Source organism: Dermacentor andersoni, chromosome 11, assembly GCF_023375885.2.
Source record: "Dermacentor andersoni chromosome 11, qqDerAnde1_hic_scaffold, whole genome shotgun sequence".
Lineage (NCBI taxonomy): Eukaryota > Metazoa > Arthropoda > Arachnida > Ixodida > Ixodidae > Dermacentor > Dermacentor andersoni.
The window spans coordinates 17,027,048-17,048,852 of NC_092824.1; the positions used below are offsets into that span (position 1 = coordinate 17,027,048).

The 21,805-nt window shown below is 45.0% G+C and overlaps 1 protein-coding gene across 1 annotated transcript in view; it reads right to left on the minus strand.

The window, feature by feature from the left end:
• Nucleotides 1-209: 209 nt before the first annotated feature.
• LOC126517689 (pancreatic lipase-related protein 2-like) overlaps nucleotides 210-21,805 on the minus strand; it is a 67,684-nt gene continuing 46,088 nt past the window's right edge. Inside the window, exons 9-10 of the mRNA XM_055064130.2 lie at nucleotides 9,925-10,155; nucleotides 210-2,695 (exon numbers count right to left, since the gene is read on the minus strand). Coding sequence (XP_054920105.2) covers nucleotides 2,593-2,695; nucleotides 9,925-10,155 — 334 coding nt within the window. The 3' untranslated portion in view covers nucleotides 210-2,592. The remainder of the gene's footprint in view (nucleotides 2,696-9,924; nucleotides 10,156-21,805) is intronic.

The window sequence follows — 21,805 nt, forward strand, 5'->3', positions numbered from 1 at the left end:
ACGCACTCATGGTGGCACTGCAGTTTTCTTTTAATATGCTTGCTGGCCCATACCGGATGATGTGGTAGACTAAATGTTTCGATCATCATGATCGATTCAGTTATGGGAACCAAAGCCAATGAAGTAAGGAGCTTTTCATTTAGTCTTTCGTTCCTCGACTTGTATAGCAACAAAGTGCCTATAAAAGAAACAGCATACGGAAAAGTGTATAGGTTCAATAAATAGTATATGTATTTTATTGCTTCTCCTATCGGCAATCTCATAAATACACCCAAGCTCACTGTACTGTAAGCCCTGAAAAAAAGAGTGTTGTTCAAGGCAGAGTTCCTATGGTTTAAAAATTTATGAGCAATCCTCGCCTACCTATCAGCTAGACACGGCGCCGAAGAAAATGCCAAGAGCTGTAAACATTATGTTTACAGAGTACTTGCGAACATTCCGATTTGATGTTCTGACTTTTACGCAAGGTCCACTGCTCGCCAAGTGATCAAAGGAGCAAAAATAAAGACTAACCAATCTTTTCTCAGTGCCGCAAGATAGGAAGACAGCTCGCGTGGGTAAATGACGGTTAATCTATCAGGACTCAGTACGGCCGTCAAAATTGAGAAGAGGCTCAAGATGAACTTGCTGGTCTACTTGGTACTTTTCGTGACATAATTGCCACAAATGGACAAACACCTAACCAGAGACACAATGTCATCGGGATTCTCGAATTCCCTACTGTTCTGCAGGAAATATGAACACAATCCACGGAAGTGGTTTCTGTCACCGGGATGTTCCATTTAAAGTCCCATGTGCGACAAGATCCTGTCGCGCCCAGTGCGCCATATACTGAAAGTGCGACGGCGACCCGCGAGGGAAGGTGGCTTAATGCGCGCCGTTTTCCCATGCGCAAAATGTTGCAGAACACGTGATAATGCCCGCCTTAGAGGCAGAGGAGGGCGCCAGGTAACTTCCTCTAGTGCAGCCGTGAGGTCAGTGGCTGCGCGAGTGGCAGAGCACATACCAGACAAGTACACCCTATCATGGAGGCAATCTTCTGTGGGCGCACACACCTACTATTTCAGGTAGCGTAATCTCAAGTGTCGGAGACTTGTTGAAGTGGGACGCTACACGAAGCGCCCACTTCTCTCTGCATGTGCATCACGCTCTCATTGTGACAGTGAGTGTTTGCGGTCGTTTAGTGAAACCTGTTCATGTGTGCCTCCTCGCGCGTAGCACCATGTTTGTTATTCAATTAGTAAGCGAATGTTTACTCCAGTTTACAAGGCCGATAAAACTACGAGCCTTACTTCAAGTAGTCTCATACTTTGCAATTGCCATGGTTGCTTCGCCTTTCGAGCTGCACAGTGCCTGAATTTCATATGCGTCCTTTTATCAGCAATTATGTCAAACTCAAAACTGGCTACCACAGGTGAAGTGACAGAAAAGCTGACAGGAAGGGCCCTTGAAGTAACCACGAACAAGCGTGGTGCACACGTCAGCAGGTGCTCTTTTAGACAGGTAGGTTTGCGCACTGCTGCTGCCACGTGCTTGTGGTACTAGAGAACAAGGGTTCGCTGCGGTCACTCTAACTAATGGGAAGAACTAGCGAATGCTTGGCAGAAATTCTTTTGCTATAACTTGCACCAAGGTATGCACCAAGGTACTCTGATTCAGAGGACATGAGTGATCAGATGAACATGCAATATATTAGAAATTGAAACATATTGATATGCGTGTGTGCCGTGCGGTGACTCCAATCCTGAGCACTTAATCTGGTTGGCCGTAAAGCCTGGGGCCATAATATGTAAATATTCCTGTCATTTCTTGTTTCATTTGTCCGTGCTGGCACAACGCCATACCTCCGTTGCCACCAGTCTCGGCCTCCAGCTCGAACGTGTGATAAGGAATGAACGGGATCGAAGGAAAATCATTTTTATATACTGCGGCTTCTGGTTTTTCTAATGATATCGTCTACTGCAGCAGTATACTTTGACCATCACTTTCGGGAGTGGTTTAACTTTTGCGAGATTTCTCGTGAACGGCACCGATCACATCGGTGTTGTCTATGTCCGCGAGTGACAACACTCATGCCATAGTGTGAAGCACGCTTTCTGAGCAGTGCCAGAAACGCTGTCGCTCGTAGACGACGACGTGCCAGGTGTTGGTCACGCAATCTGTAGGGAAAGCGAAAGTATCCTCAATAGGGAATACCGCTCGCCTGATGTGGTATTAGGCCCTAGTTCCATCACTATGACAGGCCCTACCTTCGCTATGGCGGGCTGCGAACAGGAGGATTGCGTAAATGTTGCATGTGGTGACGCTATTAAGGAGCCATAGTCGCCCATTGGAAGTGTCTTTAACCCTATTCTTTCTCTCCATCAACAAACACTGCGCTTTGGAAGTTCTGCCATAGCAGTTTCATCGTAACAGCCGAGCAAGAAATTGTTTTGTCTCCTCATAAAGATTGGCTGTAGCGAGTACCCCGGACCTAGGTCCAAGGCAACTGTCCAACGCAGCGATGATGGTGAGGAGAGCTTGCTTCTTCAGGGTGCCGCACCGTTGTTGAAGAGCCCCCTCATCGTTGCCTCCATAAGGCCACGTACGCAGTCATGCTGCTCCCGTGCATGCGGTGAGAGTGAGCACGGAGTGCCTCTGGTGTACCACTGTTCCGCCAACGGGGCAGAACAGCTTCGAGCCTTCAATCTGTTCCCTGCGAGAGTGATCAATGCAGTAACAAAGCGTAATTACACAAAAGAGAACTCACATACTATGCTATTTAACGTAACGAATACAACAGTAAGAAGTTTGCCCTTTCCAGTACCGGATCTTGCATTCCTGTTACACAACTTGTCTGTGACACAACAAGTAACAGTGTTGAACGGTATATGTGATCCTGGGTTATTATAGTGACAATGAACGTAGGAGCAGAAATGAGGGTTCTTCGCAATCAGGACTTGCTGCTGAAGTTTTAAACAGAGCTGATCCCGTTGGTGTCATTGATTATATAGAAGTTATCGGACGACTTTTGTCTTGAAAAATACGGTACAGCAGAAAATTTGTTGCAACAGCTTACAGAAGCGACTGCGTACTGTGAAGAAAAGTTTATCCCTACAAAGATAAAACGTACAAGTGCAGATGACCATGGTTATCGCGTAAAATTATTCACGAAAGAAGAAAAATACAGATCAGCGCACGACAAAAGGTGACTGCGATGAATTCCGTAGGTTAACCGTTGAGCTTAAAGAATTAGCTGAGCCTGTAACCACTTTCTTTCTGTCACACTTACGACTTTCATGACACATGAACGAAGCAAATTTTGGCGCTATTTGCCCAAGACTGAAAACTGTGTCGCGCAGTTAGAAATAGACAGTGGAATTAAGGACGATGCTTCCGCTATCGCAAAAGCGTTCAATGAATGTTTTCAGTCTATTTTTACTCGCACTTCAGAACCTCCCGAGCACGACGGAACGCGAGCCAGTTATTCAGCAATGGCACCAGTCGAATTGTCAGAGTAAGGAATTGTAAACTTTATTTACAAATGGATGGAGAAAAGTCCGCAGGACCCGACAACATCTCAAACATGTTTCTCAGACGCTACGCAGATGAAGTGACTCCTTTCATTCATGAAATTTTCCCAGCGTTCTTTGAAACTTCTAGCGTTCCATTTGACTGGCTTTGTGCAAAAATCATCCCCATCCACAAAGGCCACAGCAAGTTACAGGTCAACAATTAAAGACCCGCATCACTAACCAGCTGCTATTTTAAGCACATAGAGTATTAACAAAGCGATTACTACCTATCTTGAAGGAAACAACTTGCTGTACACTAAGTGACACGGTTTCCGCAAAGGTCTTTTGACAGTAACGCAACTTTTGGAACCAGTTCCCAACTTCTTCGCAGTAATTAATTCTAGACTACAAGTGGACGCTATTTTCATTGACTTTTCAAAAGCACTTGACAGGCTAGCACACTGGAAGTTTATAAGCAAGCTTACAAACATTGGAATAGATGGGAATGTACTATCACGAATAAGCGCGTACCTCTATAACCGCGCTCAGTTCGTTGAAGTGAACAATGCAGAATCAGAACATTCGGAAGTTTTTTTTTCAGGAGTACCCCTAGGGTCTGTGTTAGGCCCTATATTATTCTTAATATAGGTTAATAAGATGTACCTTCAAGTCGAACCGGGCGTAACAGAAAGGTTATTTGCAGATGACTGCGTCATAGACAAAACAGTTCGAACAGAGGCTGATTAGCTTAAACCCATCTTTACTCAGCGTTACCAGATGGTGCGAAAATTGGGGAATGAGAACAAATGCCTTAAAGACGGCATGCATGTCAGTAACACGGAAGAAAGTGCCATTGCTCTTCACCAACAAGCTCATGGGATCAGAGGTTGCGCTGACAAAATAGTACAAATACTGTGGGGTAACCTTAACTGTTGCATTAAAATGGTACACATACATTAATAATATGTGCCAAAAAGGGCTCAGAGGCTTTGGTTTTTGTGTAGGAGGCTTGCAACAGCATCCCCGAATGACAAGCTCTCATGGTGTAAATCTCTGGTACGCCCCATTCTCGAATACGGCAATGTTGTCCGGAAACCATACCAAGTGCACCTTATGAGCAAGTTAGAGGCAATTCAAAACAAGGCGCTTCCCTTCATTTATTTTAAACGTTCTAGGAATAACAATGTGACACTACTACGCAATCGCGCTGCCGTACAAGCACTTAAAATCCGGTGGAGCGTAAACTTTATTTTCAAGTCAATAAGATTGGGCACCTGCCACGGACGCGGTTCCGAGACCATGTCTCGAAGCGGCTTCCTCGGCTCGCTCGACGGAATTCAAGTATTACTTTTTTTACGAAATATGTAGACAACTTTGTCGCACACAACATAGTGGCGCAGTGTGCTAAATATTCTTTATGTATATCCTCATATTCTGTTGGCAATTTTACCTATGTGCTTATTGTTCTCTCCTGTAAGTGCCTGCAAGGATCACAGTATGTAATAAATACATAAAATAAACCTCGTTCCACAATTTGGGACATAATATCTTGAAAGTGGTGTCGTATTGGAAATTCATTTCAGCTGGACATGCCTTGCAAGCTCACGGGCTACAATTCGTAAATTTCAATATGTACCGTAAAATAAATATTGAACGGAATCAGTGGATTTTTAAAATTATATGCCTATGTGGTTTGATTTCTCGTGCTAGTAATGACCTGTCTCATCAAATAATCGAGCTCAAGGGCAAGAATTATGATATCGGCCACGGGTGATCTTTAAAAATTCCATAAAGCTTAAAAATGATCACCAACGTAGATACGCAAGCAAATGCGCGACATACTGAAAAGCTTCCATCCGTCCACACCCCAATCACAGCCGGCTATCAAAAAACTATCTTTCTGTACGCACGCCACAGTAAAACAAAACTATCTCTAATACATGACAAACCTCGTTCTTTAATGTGATTTTACAATGTCACCACCACCTTGCAGAACGGTCACGCCTGCGCGCTTCACTCGCCTTAAACTACAAAGGAATTGTGGCCTATGATTTGGCACATTGCAAGGCTGCTGAAAGGGCCATAGCTAAACTTTGCCTTGATTCCACTCTTGTACGGTGGTGGCGTCATAAACTTCAGGCAAGTTTTCAAAATCGATTGCATCGACTGTCTTTCGGCTGGGCCCCCCCCCCCCCCCCCCCCACGCGCTCTTTGCCGCCGTTGTCGAGTCGCTCCTCCAGAAATTCAAGAACGACGAACACGGGTGAAGGGCTTAGCAAGCCCTGGGAACAGTGAGGCCGGAGGTATTACCTTATATTCTCCGTGTTACCCCCAACCTAAAGAAGGTTGCAGGAAGACACGGGGCGCATATCGTATTTTGTGCGCCACGCAAGCTCACCTAGTCCTGCCCGCGCATTCTTTCTGTTGGGAGCCAGAAGCGGGGTTGCAGTAAAAGGCATGCGAAGCCGTACATAAGATGTGCCACTGGAGTCGTATATGAGATCCTGCTAAATTGTGAGAAGACATATGTCGGCTAGGCTGGGCGATGCGTAAACGAGCGTGCGCGAGAATTGTGAGCATTCACTAATAAGTAAAAGCTGAGCGCATTCGTCTATACGCTGCAATTTATGAACCCGTATCCCGTCCAGTCACCACTGGACGGGATACGGGTTCTTGGAAAACGCAGGGACACCACGATACGTGAATTGTTAGAGGCTTATCAGAATAAAAAAAAAACATGTTAGTCATGTATTAGCGATACATTTGTTTCACTGTTCCGCGCATAAAAAGAGCATGTATATAGACAGATTGGATTGAGCAGACACATAGTCGAAAGTATGCGCTCCGCTTGTCCTTTTGCATCCTTTCTTGTTTGTGCTAAGTGGCTGGGATTTCATATGGTTATTTGATTAAGCGTGTGTGATTTTTGGAATCGCTCGCAGCATGGCTTTTCTAACAAGGCAGTGTTGGGTTAACGGTAAGTTCCTGTAATGTGGTAACGTCTGGTGAAAGGTTATGGCAATTCGTATATCGTATTGCAGAAGTACGGTTATGTCGGAGGTTGCGACAATTTTACTAGCACACTGGGTATCAGCAGGGAGCAAGTGTAGTGGACGCGGACCCAGTGCTACAGCTCGCCACCTTCGGGCACGGGTTTCGGAATGCGCGGCGAGGCAACAATGCGCGCTAGTAAAATGTGCAAACGAGCGCACCTACACTTACGCTCGCGTGTGGGCAGGGCAGCAACGTTTGGGACGAATTCGTCCAATGTGCCTGCTAGTTGAGTTAGCCGTTCAGAAGTGAGTGACGTCAGTTGCTCGTTAATGGTGGCACATTTTCAAGTCTGTTTTCGAGAGTTCTCTAATTTTGCTCCAAACTGCTGTGCGGGGCGAGTAGGAAAAGGGACACGTACTGAAACATGCCACCGATTATAAAGGAGCGGCCCTTCACATTTCAAACATTATTTGGACCGTGGTCAACGAGACGCTTGTAGTAAAAGGCGAACGTATTCATAAGAAATTATAGTACGGATGCGCTTGGTCACATCAGCGTTTGCGACAAGTTCTCCTTTGCATATATGCATAAAACGACAAACCCATGCTTCATGAAGTGGAGTTAAATGGAACGGAGCTGTCCAGTTTTACCTACCATCCTTGTTAGCACGTCAAGAAACCTTGCCCTAATCAATAGCAAAGAACACGTGGATAGCCCCGCGGAAAGACGTCAGATGTCGAGTGAACTCCTTGCTGCATCATAATTAAGAATATTGTCAAACTCATTTTCTTTATTTTATTGGTTTATTATTTGTGCAATACCCATATTTCTTCAATTTGTTCTTTTTTTTTGCTCTTCAAGGTACAAAAGTGGAGTAGCCGACGTTCTCTCTACCTCAAAAGCTCCTCAGCAACGAGTGTATAAGAAAAATACTTGACACGTCATCCCTACCGACCGCCTCATCTGTTTCGGTCTTTGCACAGAATAGTTTAAATCAAGCGCAGTTACCCCTAACAATACCTTTTAAGCGATCGCAATGATATTTGTCGAATCTTTGCCATCGACGTCAGCCTCCATTGGATGTTCCGCATTAAGTCGTACTGCGATAAGATACTATCTAGTCCGGCACTCCATCTGCTGCGATATCGAGGGAAAGCGCGTGAGGCTCAAACGAGAAGGATGGTGACTTGATGCCCGCTGTTTTACCGCCCAAAATGTTGAGCATCACGTGATCATGTGCGTGCCATAGAAAAAGGGGGCGGTGAAAGGGCGTCCCCTCCTTCATCCCTACCTTGGCTACAGATGGTTGTCCGCTTGGATGAGCGCCAACGCCGCACACGCGCAATATCTTGGAAGTAATCTCCGGAATGTGCAAACACAGACCGCGGGCCGAGATGGCTAGTCCGAAGGCTTCATGCGCTGTGTGTTCCTGCACGGCTAGTGTATGTGGTCGCATAATCGCAAGTTTCCAATACGCGGTGAATTGAGAGCTAGCAGGAAGCGTTCCCTCCCTGCGGCCGACGCTTTTCATCATGCTAGCTTAGGGAGCAAGAGTCTTCGTGGTCATCGAGCCAGATTTGTTCACGTTTACCTGAGCGCGCGTGGAACTACGCTTGTTCATTTATTTAACAAGCGAATGTCTACTAGAATTTATGCGGCCGATATAACTACGAACTTCGTGTAGTTGTCCAGTACTTCGCTAGCGGCATCAGTGCTCCACCTTTCTGGTGAAATTGCGACTTTGTTAGATATTACGAAAAAAGTTCATCAGGGGTCCATTCGAACATTTGCACAAAAAGCCAACATTTTCGTTTCCAGATCTTAACCCGATTTACCACATCTTGTATCGCAAGCTTCATATTGACACGTGTACTTGTTTATTCTTTTGCGAGGGACCGCATTTGACCCGCTAACAAAGTTATCGCTCAGCGCAAGACGCGCCTTTATGGTTTGGGACTTACCTGAAGAGTCGGTTTATTCTATCTGTTGTCTGTTCTCTCACCAGGCCTTGTGTAATGAGAATGCATGCGCGACGCGAATAGTGTTATACTTTATGGAAGGTATGCGAGCAACAGCGTCTACGCTGGAACCTGCGACTAGTTATCTATATACGTGCTTCTCACAATATCAGACGTCGACGATCGACAATGTGCTCACCGTTATGATAGCACTGAGTGCTACCCATTTCCCTGTGCCCACGTTCGCAGTATAAATAATTAGTTCCATGCAGTGCTGGGCAGTATCGAATACACATTCATGTTAGATACTATCTTAAATACTATTTATGTATCTGGTATCTGTAGCATAATACGTCTGGCAAGACGTGTATTAGTATCTGTATTGCCGATACACGAAAGAAAGTGTAGTGCATCTTAAGGAACAATATACTGCTATCGCAACCACACCCTGCAAAACTATAAACATTGTATTGCCATTTGTTGGGCGTGCTGATAAACTGACTTGGTGGCAGTTGCTTAGTGGCAGCAGTATCAGCTTCAGAAGTGAAATACAGCCAACGTTTATAGTTTGGCAGGGTCTTCTGGTGGCACTATCTTTTATCCTAAGATACAAGATGTATTATCTTATGTATAGGAAATACAGGTACTGATACACGTCTTGCTAGACGCATTATGACACAGATAAAAGATACCCAAACACTATCTAAAATAGTATCTAAGAGAGATGCCACTTCGATACGGACCAAGGCTGACTAAAACACAGATTTGCATATTGCGCCTGAAAAAAAGGGGACGTGGTATAAAAGAAGTAAGAAAGTGAACAAAATTCAACGCAGAGAACGCCATTTTATTTATGTAAGCGCAATATAATTGCAAAAATTTGTAGTAACTGCAACACAAGTCAGCGGAGTTTAAAAGGACACTGAAAAGAAAAATTGCGTGGACCAGCGTTGGTAAGTTGTCCTTCTAGCCACGACAGAAAAGCCACTCTTACAGTGAGAAGACACTTGCTAAGCCAGAGAACCAGACATATACGAAAAGCAAGTAGCGACGCAGCCTTTACATTTTCGCACCAGTTCATCATGGACAACATGGATTTTAATGTCACCTACTTGCGACTAGTGAAAGTTTTATCTCTAAAAATCTAATTCATTATATTCTAGATAAGTCCAGGATTCAACATAGAAATTTTCACATTTTTTACTGAAGCACAACGGCCAACATTATGAAAAACTAAATTGAAATCTGTTACGCAAAACTGACGTACCGCCGCTGGCATTCCTGCACGAAATTCAAATTGAAACTGACTAATTTTCTCTCATAACAATGCACCTATTACAGCGAAATAATTGACAGTAGAATTCTTCAAGGATAAATTATCAATGTAAAGTTATTCACTGCTTTATACAGTGTGTCTGCCATTAAGAGCGCACTTCCTGCCCATTTTTGACAAGGTTTACACAGCAAACTGCGCTCACCTCTGACTAGCGTGGTTCATTGGCTTCATGTGCACGAAGTTGACGAGCGACTCGAGGGTGCCGAAGTGGTCGCCCCTGACGCTGGCAACAGTGACCTCACGCAGGGCGTCCAAGGGTTCCAGGCTGGTGGCGAGCCGTGTGTAGCTGCGCACAGCCGGCGGTTGCAGCTTGAAGTCAGCCATCACGTCGCCATCATCTCCCCTGCGCAGACCGCTGTGCTCCGGTGTGGCGCTGCGTTAGTTTCATTAGTGTTTTCACACTGCTGTCACGTTGTAATGATCGTCAAGAATGGAGTAGAAAATCTATGGATGACAAAACGATCTCATTATTGAACGAACCTCTGCCCACAAAAGGAAATGAGGCTCAAAGCGCATCCATCACGGCGAGCACAGTGAGCGATCGCCGAAATCTGATCAGTCGGTGAAGCACATCGGATTTTTATAAAAGACACGGCGAAGGTACCAGCTTAATCACAAGTGACCACATGCCTTCCAGAAATAACTACGCAGTTTGCGTCGCGCACGCAGTCAGATTAAAAAAGGTTCGGCGGCAATAGACAACGGATAAAACTATCGATAGCATTCGAGAAGTTTCCAATATATGCGCGTCTGCCTCGAGCGATAACGTTCATTTTTTAGGTGCTGAAAAGCGGTCACAGCAGTAAGATAAAGTATGCGCGTCACCATTTTTAATGTAAAAGAGACAAAATTGGGAAATTATGATATTTGCGGGCACAACATTCAGTCAGCTAATACATGACAAGGTTGACTGGACATCGCTCTGAGAGGCCTTTGTTCTGCAGTGGACATAAACAAGAGGCTGCGGCTCCTGATGATGATGGCAGCGTTTATGACGAAGACGAGACAAATGCAACCGCAGAGTTATTGAATTAAAATAAACAAGTACCCAAAATGAGGCACCTGTCGGGTGAAGGTGATGGGTCACAAATCAGGCACGAGTAAACATATCGGATGTATAGAGCATTCGGTTTAGGCTTAGGGAACATTGAAAAGGGAAAATTAACAATATAACCAGCTTCCACTCGCAGACCCAGCTACTGAGATGACGATGACATACCCAATTGCGGAGTAAAGGAAAAAGAAGCTTCTTTTTGAGAACATGAAATGCCAAGCAGTAGGACTAGCATGAACAGAAAATGAACATACTTATGACAGGAAACGAGTGAGACAAAGAAATAAGAGTCATACAGTTAAAGCAGGTAGACAGCCAGATTCAGTAACATAGTTTATAATCGCAGTTTTAATATAACCGTGACAGCGGTGAATATAGCGTGGAATGTGAAGACGCGGAAGAACATCACCATCCTCTGTGGGATGCGAAATCCTTTCGCGGCAGTGCCCCACATGAAAAGGGGCCGGCATGAAAATTCCAGCGGTGAAGCAGCCGAAGCTGGGATTCACCGATATAATTAATTACATGACTTTCTTGATGAAGAAGCTTATGTGATTGTGAAGGTTGCGGAATTCTGTTAAGAGGAAGAGCGCATGCTTCGCCAAATTGGTAATTGATATTACCAATTTTTTTAGCACACAAAAAAAAAACAGGAGTAAAAGGAACGACGTGGAAACTGCGCTAACTTCAAAGGTTTGGTTTAGTTTACGAGGTGGTACATGTATGTATAGAAAACACGTAGCAAAACACGCAGGCGCATTTGTACTAGTTTTGTAATTTAATTTAATTAATTAATTTAATTATGGGGTTTTACGTGCCAAAACCACTTTCTGATTATGAGGCACGCCGTAGTGGAGGACTCCGGAAATTTTGACCACCCGGGGTTCTTTAACGTGCACCTAAATCTAAGTACACGGGTGTTTTCGCAGTTTTGTAATTTAGAAACAGCAAAGGTGCATGTGTGTCGGGAGTTAAAATAAAATGAACCGGGATATATTGGCTGCAAGATTAAGATACCAATCTGTCTTGCCATCCCCATCTGACCACGTTCTGCATCTTGTATACAATTTTTGTTGAGAATTCCATTGAAGGCGTACTAACATACATGTCCGCCAAACTACCAATTAACCCCGCTTCAATAGATCATGAGCTGTTTGCCTCGGATTTCTCCAGATGACACATCTTTCCATGAATGTAGGATTGTACCCACAGTTGCTGTAGTAGAAGGCCAGAGATTGTCCGTGCCTCCTGTTCGCACAAGATTTGCGCGCTCCCGCAGCCTTTCATTTGCGCAACGGCCCGTCTGGCCAATATACTTTTGCCACAGTACAACGGTAGCTCGCACAGAATGCTACTTTCACAAAAAACCTACTTTTGTGCTTTTTGTGGCAACCGGGCTGCTTGAAACCGCAGTAACTCGCTTTGCATAGAGTATAAAGCATGTTTGGCGCTGAATAGACAACTCTTACATTTGCCTTTTTCCCTGTCTTCTTCAGCCTGTTTGAGAAATCGTGTATGTACGGTATTAGTTCACTCGCTCCATTTTCGGCATAGCATACTTACTCGGACGCATTTGACGGTCTTAAGCTAACTTTCGATCATTGCTGTCACAACAGCATGCATAAATGCGCCTTTTAAGCATGAACTGCTTTTATATCCCGTTGTCGGCGACCTTCAAGAGACCTTGAGCCATAATTCTGGGCCGTTATCCTGGCATAAAAACGCGAATGGAACGAAAACATCGTCACCTCTTGGGAGTAAAAAACGCGATCATCTGGGCAACCAGCCAAACTTAAGAAAATGCGGCCGTTGGCCGCTTCGCCTTTGTACGGGACGGCATTAACATGCCCAAGTTAGTGCCCAAACAGGTTGCAACAAATATTGCTTCCCAGTTCTCAATATTTGTTCACAATATCATTCATGCTGTAGCAACTAGTACACTGAAGTTCTATTTATCATTTCCAATAGCGACCTTCATAAGGCAGCTACAGGGCACTGCAGACTTGATTGTCATTTTTTTATCGCTTGGACGGCGTAGCCAGCGCTCTTTTCAACGCCAGCGATCCGTGAGTTCCATGGGGCGTCCGGTGCGCCGCAGATGGCTGTTTGGCCGAGACGAGACTTGCAATGAGGCACTGTATGTGACGTGAAACTATTGCATTGATATGAATCAGGGCACAGTATGGCGTGGTGCGGTGTGGTGCGCCGTTGCGAACAACCACTGAACCCATTTTAAGATTGGGACTAGTGTCATCTCTAACCGACCTGCGTTGCCGGTAGCCCTTTCATGCTTACATCTTGTTAGATACGCACCAGTAATTGGCATCGGTCATATTCTCTTAACGCAACCACTCACTGTCGCATTCCAGTTACGCGTCGACCAAGCTACTGGACCCGCCAGACAGGGTGGCTATCCCACCCTCGTGTTCCGCGCGTGGATCTTTTCTCAGGCCACTGTGTGACGCTTCCCCGAAGTGCCACTGGAGGCCAGCACGGTTCTAGGTAGTTGCCCTAGTCCGGAAAACAGCTTCTTTGCATCACTGGAAGGTCGTTTAAGGACGACTAGTCCCCTCCTGCTGAGGACCTACAAGGCCAGGAGGCGACGCATGACAGAGCCAGCCATTGGAGAATACACTCTTAAAATTTTCACACCCTTATTGGCGTAATGCGGGTTTACTCATCTTTTCATCCTTGTAAACACTCTTGAAACACCCTTTCTTAACGGAAAAGGGTGTTCAATAAGAAAACACCCTTGGAACACCCCAGTCTTTCTAATTTACACCCTAATTATAAGGAAGTAAGTGAACAAGCTTACACTATATGATAAATGAACATTGGCAGTTAACGCGTTGATATTTGCTGTACATGAAACGCGCGCTACCTGCACTTGAATCAGGTAGCTGGAATGACAAGATCGCGTCATCTAGGCAGCAGCGCACTGACTCCGAACAGCGGTCAAAAATGAAGTTTCCCACGAATGTTGATATCGAAGGGATGACACTAACGCGCCGACTTTGCCGAGCCAGATATCTGCAAAAGGCTTCGCATGATCAATGGCTAAATATTTACAATTGTAACACTGAATACTTAAAGGTGTGCAACCAATTAGACTGGGAATGGTTAGGAGTGAGGGCTAACGGTAAATAGCTCACCAACTTACAGTTTGTAAATGACATTGGCATAGTCAGCAACGCTGCAGACTATTTGCAACTAACGTTACAGGACAGTAGCGCAAAAAGTGTAAAAGTCTAATTGAAAGTTAGTATGCAGAAGAGAAAAGTAATGTTCCACAGCCTGACGACAGAACGAAATGTCATGGTCGGCAGTCAGCCTCTAGAATCTGCGCAGAAATACGTTTATTGAGGTTAATTACTCGCAGGGGCCTCTGATCAAGGAAATTAACAAAAATAAAAAAATATTTGGAGAGCTTACGGCAGGCATTACTAAATCATGACCAAGGAGCTTACTGCTAATCACTGCTTTCTACCGTTACTAACGTATGGGGCCATAACTTGGAAGTTACCAAAGAAGCTTGGGAAGACGTTGAGGACCGCGCAACAAGCGATGGAATGAAAAATATTAGGCATGACGATAATAGACTGTAAGATAGCGATGTGGATTAGAGAGCGAACGGGGATAGCTGATGTTCTGGTTGACATCAAGACGAAGAAATCGTGCTGGACAGACATTGCAATGTGTAAGATAGATAACCGCTGGTCTATTGGAGTTGCACAATGGGTGCTAAGGGAAGGGAAGCACAGTCGAGGACGGCAGAGAATAAGGTGGACATGATGGAATTAGGAAACTTGAGGACACGGGGAACCAGTTAGCACAAGATAGGCGTATTGGAGATCGCTGGAGAAGCTTTCGTCCTACATCAAAATAGGCTGATGATGATGTCACGACCTCCATGCCAGATTCGCGACATGTCATTCATGTTATGTCATGCATGCACGTCATGCACGCTCTGATAGCTCGATTTGCGCCGATTGCGGGGGGGGGGGGGGAGGGGCGAGTAGCGGCGTAGCCAAGGGGGGGCACGCCGGGCACTTGTAACGCTCATTAACAGTAAATTTTTTGCTACTATGGCAATGACCACGCTCCTTCCCCTTCCACGGTCAATTGGGACCCCCCCCCCCCTCACACGAAAAATTTTCTGGCTACGCCACTGTGGGGAGGGGGCTGTAAGATTGCTCTAGACCTCTCCCACTAACTTGTCAATGGAAGCGGGGGAGGGGAGGGGAGCTGCCGTCCGGCCGGAAACCTTAGGCAGCCGAATTACCGTCTGCATTTCCTTTTGGACGTGAATACTGCTCTAATGTGATTGCACAGTAGGATTCGTGGCGGTTGGAGGGCATGCGAAAAAAAAAACTGCTTACAGCTATCAGCAAGTCTTAGCTTGAGCAGGTCTTTGGGAGCTGGGCAAGAATCTCATAAAAAGAAAAGCTTCGGACCCCTCTTACATGCATTGTCAGCTCTGGATCACCAGCGACTGCACATTTCCGATAAAAAAAGAGCACACAGAAACTCCTCTGGGAGTTGTCTAAGTATGCGTAAGCATTGTGACACTTGCTCATCTACACGCAGTCCGATGTTGTCATCAATGTTATGACACTTGATCCGACGATTATAAGCGACAGCGCTGCGGCGACACGAGCTGCTCTGGTCGGCGGCGCAAAGTGAATGAAGCAAGCAGAGTACTGCAAGTGGTGGTGCCAGGTGCGCTAGTGACGTTCCGTTCATTTTGAGCCGTTATCGCTCTTTAGCCCTTCTCATCCGCGTCGATCTATTAACAACCGTTCTCCGGCGGCGGCTGGTTGTGGCACGGCCGCCCGAACCGTACCTTGAAAGCGAACTGCAATGCGGACAGAGTGTGCCCACTGCTGAAAACTTCACGCGCTGAGTTCTCACCGTTTACTTTGCTTTGAAAACAGACGCGCGTACACCTGCCTTGAAAGTGATCTGCGAAAAGCGCATAGTGCGGCATGTGCTGAGAGCTTCGTGAGCGCTGTGTTCTCGCCGCTTCAGTCGCGTTGAAGCGAGAGCTAGCATGAAGGTGAATTCACTCGCTGCTGCGGGTTCTATTTTGAAAGATATCGTGCGGTACGGACTGACGGACGTATGGTTTTTCTTGTTGGGTAAGTATACAAATGCTTACGTTATAAAAAAAATCGCAGGGTTCGCGAATTTCGCGATAACAACCAACACCAACCTACTCCTCCGCCCCCCGCTGAGCGATGCCGTCTTGGTCGCCCCCTCCCCACCCTCGGGAAAAGGGACACCTCTGTCTCAATTGAAGAAACGATGATGAAACGTTAACAACGACCTTGCGCGTTACGCGTTAACAACCTTACGCGCTGTCCCATGGCCTCCGAGATTTGCATGCGAAGCGGGCGCACGCGAATCTAGGAGGCCATAATTGACCGCTTAATTGCATAAAAAGACAAAAAAATAATGCCAAGTGACACAGTAAAAGAATGTACACAAGAAACTGATCTTAACCATACTGTTCGGGAAAAAAATAAAAAAATTAGACAGCCGCAACACACGCCACTAAAGCCACCACCGCCGGCATAACGTCGGAACCAACAGCTGGCAACATTGGTTCACCGCTACATCGCTGCTTCGTCTCCGCAACAAGAGCCGCCATCTTCTCGCGCCTAACGTTTTGTATGGTTTTGTTCTCTGCAAGTCCGCGCACGCAGCTCATCGGTGGATGCACAGCTGCACGGCGTTGCAATGCGGTCTGCGTCATTTTCTCGTGTTCGCATAATCGGTGTGAGACATGTCGCATGTAAAATGTCTGATAGAAGTGACTCCCGTCCAAGTGAAGCGGTCGTACGGGGTTCGGAAGCGTCGACGGGTTTCCGGCATGCGAATTTCAGGTACGTGCAAATGCGTTTCGCCCTCCTATTGAGCTCTGGAGCAAAGCGTGCAATATTTCATGTGAAAGATGCAGTGCCCGTCATCATGGTGTGAATTTCGAGCGACAAACGAGAACTGCGGCACTTAGCGCACACCGCGGCTGCTAAGTGAGCGTGGAAATTGTTTTACGTTACCGTGATATGTTTCTGTCAATCTAACCTGTGGCTTGTGAACAGCTAGCCCATTGACTTTTGCTTGTGGCAGCGATAGTTACGTAAATGGAAGCGGTAATAATTTTCGAGAGCAGACAGTTGTTTCGCCCGATGTTTGGCCGTGTTCATGGCGTTATGAAGGCTAGAAAACTGGCTTAATCGTGCTTAGTTCTAACTCCAGGAGGCGTAACGTTGCCGCTGTATGTGTTTGTTTTCCCTGCCGCGATTACCACTTCCATGCTTTTGTTGCATGAGAGTGGTAGCTGCTACATGCCGCCTGGGCAGAATACAATAAAAGCAATTTTCTCACTTTCATACGCATGCAGTGTGACGTAACAAACTTTCCAGCGTTTTATTCGGAGCGTAAATATCCAGTATAGTTTAGTAGGAAACTTAAATTCTATCTTAGCTTAGTACGCGTGAAACAAGTGAAACTCGCATTCCTTTTTGAATTGTTCTCCCAAACCGCACCGCCCGCAGATGCGTCATCGGGTATTTGACAGTAGCTTCGCTAAGTGAGTGTGTTATGCGCAAATAATGCCCGGTTAAGTATCCTGTTAATTTATGCCGATGCTCGTTCATCTTAATTTTAAGCGATTACTATCCCCGAGTACCGGACGATGCCAAACTTGTTGTGAGGTGTAGCAAACGCGGGAAATTCAAAGTGGCGTGGCTCCAAGTTCCTGTTTTTACGTTTCTTGCATTCAGAGCCAACAGACACAGTATCACTGATTACTTTCCATTTCTGCTGTACTTAATCAATCTAATGTGACAACTGTATTTGCTCTTTATTATTCTCCATTTATTGTGTATTCAGCTTGGCTGCCAGAAAATTCTTGAATTTTTTTCAGTATCCAAGTGACGGAATATTTCACTGACGGCCGTGTGTAAAACACACAAGATAACAAAACTGATAGCAAAATGATGAGATGTTTCTTTTATAGAGTTCGGACTCGACTTTTGGTGAGGATGTCGATCGACCTTGGCCCCGGTGACAGCACACCGGACATGGCCAAAGTGCATCCTGTTAGTTGAGTTAGTTGAGAGCCGCCACGGTGCATATCGGAAGAGGGCTACCTCGCGGCTACATTCGGATATCACTGGGCGCGCAAAGAGGAAGCGGGGAAACATGCACGCTTGCAGTCTCGGAGGGACGCGCATGCGTGCAGGCGTCGGTCTCAACACCAGGGGTTCACCGCTAGAAGGGCAGGAGGGTCGCTTTGCCACGCGCTCGCGCATCCCGCAAACTTTTGCTGTTGACTGTACAAAGCCTGCACTAAGTAAAACAAATCGCGGAGGACAAATCGCGTAGGACGCTGCCCTGGAGTCCCCCCAGGGCAGCGTCCTCGGTCGCCTACTTTTCTTAACTTTTATTAATGACCTACCCAAATGTGTCTCATCTCGATTTCGTTTATTCGCAGATGATTGTGTTATATATCGTAATATTAGTAATGACGCTGACCGACTTTCCTTACAAACTGATCTTGATGCGGTGACCGCTTGGTGCTCCTCGTGGTTAATGCCTTTAAATACGTCTAAAACCAAGCTAATGTCATTTACTAACCATTCCACTCGACTTCCTACCACCTACTTTGACACTCACTGAACTTCCGCTAACTTGCAAGTATCTTGGCCTTCATCATCAGTCTGACTTAACTTGGCATTACCATATTAACACCGTCTTAGCATCAGCTAACAGAGCACTCGGTCTTCTTAGGCGTAACCTCAAGCATGCTCCTCCACACTTTAAAAAACTTGCTTATATCACGCTGATCCACCCAAAAATTGAATATCCTTCTGCCATATGGGATCCCGATCAAGCATACATAATCAACAACATTGAATCTCTGCAAAACTGTGCCCTTCGGTTCATCTTTTCCGATTATTCACGCTTCACCAGCGTCACATCGTTAAAACAACGTGCCGAGTCGGAATCACTATCACGTCGACGCCAGTTTGCTCGCCTAATCTTATTTCATGAACTTTATCACCATTCCACGCTTCACGATGACTTCTTTTCACCGCCCCCTGCAGTGTTCCCGCGCCGTGACCACGCCAACAAAGTAAAACTCATGATGTGCCGCTCATCGCTCTACGAAAAATCATTTATTCCTCGCACAATAATAGAATGGAATAACCTACCATCACGCATAGCTACTAAAGTTAACTTACCATCTTTCCAAACTTTGTGGCCAGAAAACGGTTAGTAGTAGCAGATTAGATGTTACTTATGGTTATATGCACATATTAACATATTATGTAAAATGTTCTTGTGTTTTCATGACCAAGTGCATATACCCCTTGTTCATATCTATTTCTGTTCCTTGTGTGTATGTTTGTTTCATGTAGTTTTATTTCTTGTGTATATTGCATGTTGGTGCACCCCCCCCCCCCCCCCCCTATGTTATACCCTCGTCTGAGGGCCCTTAGGGGTAATGTAAATAAATAAATAAATAAAGTGCAGTTGCGGCCATTTTGAACTGGTGGAACGAGTAGTGAGATGCAGCACCTCCTGAACTAGTTCAGAAAGTGCAAGTTAATTGAGTGGAGATTATATAGTAACAGAAGTTGGGTGATTCTGCATTGCATTCATGAAATATACTTCATGATACCTTTCCATTTATTTCTTTAGTTGTTAAAAATCCTTTTTGCATTGTTTGACAAAACTACAGAATGCCAACATATTTTCTAGCATTCACTGGTAGCAAACGTGTCAAAACTTGTTCTAGTTTCTGGATTGCCGCTTTACCCGTAAACCCCCAAGTTAATTCCGGAAAAATGTACCAAATTTTCGACATTTTTTTATGTACTCATTATATCGGTGTCATTCTCATTCTAAAAAATGTGTTACTTCATTTATCTCTGGTTAGAAATAACACAAAAATAAAAGCTGCTCTTGAGGGCAGCTTTCCCTCAACACTGACTGTAACTCATCTTTGACAATAAGAGCAGCATAACATCAGGCAGAAAGAGTGCGACTCGTCATTGACGATATTGGTACTGCCTCCAGTCACTAGTCCAGCTCGGGATCAAGGGTTAAAGGTTGCGACTTCATTGCTGCCCAATTTTAATTCTGCAGCTGTTACACTTGGGTGTAACTCACTCACTTCCCACTCACAGGAATGCATGTCATCTGAGGTGTTCCTTTTTCAATCAAGAATGTTGAGGTTGTCTTTAGTGAAACTCGATTCCTTGCCTCAAATGAGCTTGTACAAACTGACCAAGCTGATAATTCTACCTGCTTATATATGAAATATGTTGCGGTTATGAGCCCTCATAATGAATGACACGTAGTACAAGAATTTTGTTTATTAAAACAATTTCATGAAATTTTCCGTGTTCTTCGCATTCGTGTTGTCCACTTCTCTACTCTTGTGTCCTGTCTGCACGCCTCACCTCTTTCTTTCTTGCATATTTAATATTGTCTAAATTTAACCATGCTTTCTTTACCACAACGCAGGGAGAAAAGGTTCCGGTAACACCATGCATTCAGTGTGGTGGCCCAGACGTGTATGCAAGCAACCTCCCTCATGTGGACGAAGAACTACTCTTCAGTGTCTCGCAGACTTCCATGCGAAGCCCTGAACATGCTCCTCTCAGTGGAATGGCTGCTCATCTATCAGCGTGTCCATCACCAAGACTGCCAGTTGTAAAGCTTCTGAACCCTTTAAGAAAGCTTTATGATGTTTTTATTTACTTTTCACGGTTGGCCGTAGAATCTGAACATTTTTGATGTTTCTAACATTTTTACCTGGCACAAAGCGGAGCACTAACTTTAAGCCAGTGTAATGTATTTAAGTGATGCTCACTCTAATGCCTATCTGGTTTTGTTAGTGTTCAAGAAATTTGAATGTCTGATGAGGTAACAGCATTTGAATTTGTCATTGTGGCTTGTTTCAGTGAGCTGCTAGGAAATAAGACGAAAAACTTACCACACGACAGTTGTAGAATGTTTGTTTTCATGACTACAGTATACACGTTTCAAAAGATGGAAAGTGGGAAAAAAGCCTCAAGAACATAATCATCGTAGGATTGTCATGTCCTTGCAGCTCTGCAATGACTAATGCCTCACAGATCTTGGGAGCACATTCGTTGCAATGCCTACAGGTATATTTGATAAGATATTTGATTTGCAACACAGTTGATGGCTGATGGTTTTTTTTGTCGTCTTCATGATACTACTATGTATTCAATATCCATTTAGACGTAAAGGACACTACAGGCACTGAAGTATCAAATGGCATTCCAAAGTGCGATCTGATACAAAGTGCCCAGCATGCCTGTCACAAAACGTGTTCTCGGGGCTACCTTGCCTCTCTAGGTAAATGGGCACCAGATGCTCTGTGTACAGTGTAATCGGTGAACTTGTCTGGGGTGCTTGAAAGATGTGCTATGGGCTGTACTGGCAGTGTCTGAAGATAATGCATGGTTCTAGAAAGCCTGCAGCTGAGCATCTACCACCATACTGAAGGAACTGTCCTAATTTATTTTGTTAATGTGGTTGAAAATTAGGAGCTGCAATGAATAGTTGTGAATGTGACAGTGCTGCCAAACTAAAGCACAAATTACACACCTCGACTCACACAATGCACTCTGAAAGTTTTACTATGTGGTATCTGTGTTTGCTGCCTGACAAAAACTTAGCATATGCTGTAAAATGATGGAACATATTATTGCACCTCATGTTTACCAACATCTAGAGTCGAACAACTTCCTTTTTCATAATCAACATGGTTTCAGGAGAGGTTTGTCGTGCGAAACGAACTGCTTGAATTTACAATAGATTTACATTTTAACATGGACTCAAACCTTCAAACTGACAGCACCTTTCTGGATTTTTCTAAAGCTTCTGACCGCGTAGCTCATTGTCGCCTGTTTTTGAAGTTATCATC